Source organism: Microtus ochrogaster, chromosome 2 (genome assembly GCF_000317375.1).
Source record: "Microtus ochrogaster isolate Prairie Vole_2 chromosome 2, MicOch1.0, whole genome shotgun sequence".
Taxonomy (NCBI): Eukaryota; Metazoa; Chordata; class Mammalia; order Rodentia; family Cricetidae; genus Microtus; species Microtus ochrogaster.
In genome coordinates, this window is record NC_022010.1 from 22,901,208 (window position 1) to 22,904,820 (window position 3,613).

The following is a 3,613-nucleotide window of genomic DNA, read 5'->3' on the forward strand; positions in this document are numbered from 1 at the left end:
CCCTGCCTAGAATCCCCCAGTGAGGGGTGGGGTGTGGCTCAGTGGTAGAGCCCCTGCCTAGAATCCCCCAGTGAGGGGTGGGGTGTGGCTCAGTGCTAGAACACTTGGATAGCATGTTCAAGGCCTCCCATTCATTCTCCAGTACTAAAAAAGGAAAAAGGAAAACTAACAAACAGCCAAAACAAAAAACAAAAAAAAAAAAAAACCCTGCTTGTCCTCTGTCATCCTCAAGCCTCCAAGGTGCCCCTGTCCTTCAGAAGGTTACAAACTACTAAATTTACATCTGACTTTTATTACATAGGAGCAAAAAGAGGCCCTGCAAGGGATAGTATCTGCCCCAAGATCACACAGCAAGTTTTTGCCAGGGCTGAGAAGAACCCACAGCTCCTAACTCCTAGCTGTGTGCTCTTTTTTTGGCTCCTGCCCTCTTTGTTTGGGCCTTGATTATAGCTAAACTACATGATTATAGAAACTACTTCTCTTGTAGGTTTGGGCCCTGGCGTTGGTGGGGTTCCCAGCGGAGTTGGTGTTGGTGGGGTTCCCGGCGGAGTTGGTGTTGGTGGGGTTCCCGGCGGAGTTGGCCCTGGTGGTGTTACTGGCATTGGAGCTGGTCCCGGCATCGGCCTTGTACCTGGTGGTATTGGAGGTGAGCTGTGATGGGTGAGTGGGTCCAAGGTGGTACCTCCACGGGTACCACCTTGAATGTCCTTTCTCTCTCTTTAGGAGCAGGGACGCCAGCTGCCGCCAAGTCTGCTGCTAAGGCAGCCGCCAAAGCCCAGTACAGTAAGTACATAGTGACTGCCCTCTCCTGTCCCCACCCACCTGGCCAAGCGCTGCCACAGGAAACAACCTCGCAGATACATCCTTACCATCTTTAGCTCCCCATGGTACCTAGAACAGGGCACAGAAGCTACATAGTGAGAACCTGTCTCAAAAATAATAAATAATAATAATAATAAACACGTGGACTCTGGGGTGAGTTAGTAGAGGAGGACAAGGCTGGGTAGGAGGCTGCCACTGCCTTGGGGCCCCCTTTCTTTGGGGCCTGACTCAGCTCCTGAGTTTGAGCAGCACTACAGGGGCACAGGCCTACTATCTACAACCACTTCCTACCTCTTTTCTGCAGGGGCTGCTGCCGGACTTGGTGCTGGTGTCCCTGGATTTGGGGCAGGAGCTGGTGTTCCTGGATTTGGGGCAGGTGCTGGTGTCCCTGGATTTGGGGCAGGTGCTGGTGTCCCTGGATTTGGGGCTGGAGCAGGTAAGGAAAATTCTAGAAATTGGATAGAAAGTGTCCTTAAGCTCAGAGGAAGAGGGCCTGCCTCCTCCCAGGACTCTGTCCTTGTGTCTCCATACAGCATCCATTAGATTTTCCTAAGCAGGCAAAAGCAAATGGGTCCTAGGTAGATAAGGCAGGCCTGTGATCTAAGACACTCAGGAGACTGAGACTGAGGTTTACAAGTCCAAGGACAGCCTACTCTAGAGAAAGCCTGCATAACTTTGTGAGGCGCTATCTTTAAATTGATTGATTGATTGATTGATTGATTGATTGATTGATTGATATAACCAGAGGCTAAAACTGCTCAGTGTTAGAGCATCTTCCTAGAATGTCTCAATAAGAGGTTGGCCAGGTGGCTCAGGGGTAGAACACCTGCCTAGCACAGGTAAGGTCCTGGGTTTCATTTCTAGTAACAAGAGAAGGTGGAGCAGGTCAGATAATAGGTGAGGGACAGACTAGCCAAGCAATGCCAGGGTATGAGATTCTAGAGGGAGGTGTAAGAAGGCTGCAGCCTGACCAAAAGCCCCCTAACACCCACAGACAAGAAGGTAGAAGTCTCTTCCTCTGAGCCAGATAGCCTTCCAGAAGGCCCCAGGACAGTGGTTCTCAACCTGTGAGCCGCAGCCCCTTTGGCAAATCTCTATCTTCAAAACTATTTACATTGCGATTCCTAACAGTAGCAACGTTACAGTTATGAAGTAGCAATGAAATAGTCTTATGATTGCGGGGTGACCGCAACATGAGAAACTGTATTCAAGGATGGTTGGGAACCCCTGCTCTAGGTGAAGGGGACCGCTAGGAACCCCATCTGAGCCTCACTCTGTGCCCAGCCTCAGGCATGCAATGGTCGGCATGAAGCGGGGGGCAAGAAGGGACAGATGAAGGAAAAAGGCACTAGCAACCCTTCCAGGAGTCCTAGATGAACAATGTCAAGGCTAAATACTAGAGCCCTGCACTTGCAAGTAGGGCCTCCTGACTAGAGTGCCATGGAGTTTCAGGGCTTTAGAAGAAACATGATCTAAGTAGAGGAAGTCAGGGCAGGCTTTCTGGAAGAGGCAGCAGCACCCCCAGGTTACAGAGCTCAGCAGCTGACCTCTCTTTCCCTTTTCCCCACAGTCCCTGGATCCCTGGCTGCATCCAAAGCTGCTAAATACGGTGAGTGTGGCATGCCACCTGGTCCCCTTGTCACCCCACCAGCCTTGACAGAATAGGACTGAGGTGCTCAGCACAGAGAAAGGCTAGCTAGGGGACATCTGAATGACGGTGGCAGACCTAGTGCCTGCCTATTGACCCCTGCGTCCATCAGCTGTCAGTGGCCAGCATGCCAGGAAACACCTATAATCCCTGCTCTTGGAAAGGGGAGGCAGGAGGTCACCCTTGGCTACACGGAGAGTTCAAGGCCAACCTAATCTATAGGAAACCCTGTGTCACTCATAACAGCTCTCATATCTCCAAACCTCACTATGACACTGACAGTTTTCTTGGTGCAGGGGGAGGCTTATAGCTGTTGGTCCCACAAGGCTTGGCAGCGTCAGCCTCGGCTCCACCCTTTGGCCTGTGGAGTCGTGGATACTCCTTCCTTGCGCAGGCATCCCCAGACCTCCTCCCTCCTTTCCTGCCAGCGTGACTTTGCCTAACACCCGCCAGCCTGGAAGACGTGGCAGACCTGCCTGCCTTGCCACTTGGCACTCTGGCCAGACCCACACTGTCTGTGACCCCCACATTCCTGGCCTCCTCAAGAGCCAGGCAGGGGGGCCTCTACCAGGGATGCGCCAACTGGCTACAGTTTGTCCACTTGAGGCCAGTTTCCACCTCGGAAAATCCCATTCCTCAGCTGCATATGCACACACACACACACACACACACACACACACACAGCCCCTGGTCACTCACAGCTTTCTCTCAAGTTCCTTGCTGGCTGTTCTTGGCCCTAGTCAACAGACATTGCCAGGGAAATACACCAAGGACTCCCTGGAAGAGCAGCCACCGGGTCATCTGCCTTAGGACCTTGAACACAGCATTCTTGTGTATATTCAAAACCTCTCCTTTGCCTAAACTTCTCATCTGCAAAACTGGTGTGACTGCCAGGCATGGGGGTTCATACCTGTGAGGCCAGCATTTTGAAGGCTGAGGCAGGAGCATCTCAAGTTCAAAGACAGCATGGGCTAAATGAGGAGAGCCTGTCTCAGAAAATCAATAGAGAGATGAGCGCATGGCTCAGAGGTAGAACACCTGCCTAGATTCCCCCAGTGAGGGGCTGGGGTGTGGTCAGTGGTAGAGCCCCTGCCTAGAATCCCCCAGTGAGGGGCTGGGGTGTGGTCAGTGGTAGAGCCCCTG

The 3,613-nt window shown here is 52.3% G+C and overlaps 1 protein-coding gene across 1 annotated transcript in view; it reads left to right on the forward strand.

Moving 5' to 3' along the window:
- The window catches only part of Eln (elastin), a 46,029-nt gene that overhangs the window by 35,382 nt on the left and 7,034 nt on the right, over window positions 1-3,613 (forward strand). Inside the window, exons 25-28 of the mRNA XM_013350475.2 lie at window positions 488-646; window positions 724-783; window positions 1,127-1,258; window positions 2,393-2,431. Of these exons, the coding sequence (XP_013205929.2) occupies window positions 488-646; window positions 724-783; window positions 1,127-1,258; window positions 2,393-2,431 (390 nt within the window). The remainder of the gene's footprint in view (window positions 1-487; window positions 647-723; window positions 784-1,126; window positions 1,259-2,392; window positions 2,432-3,613) is intronic.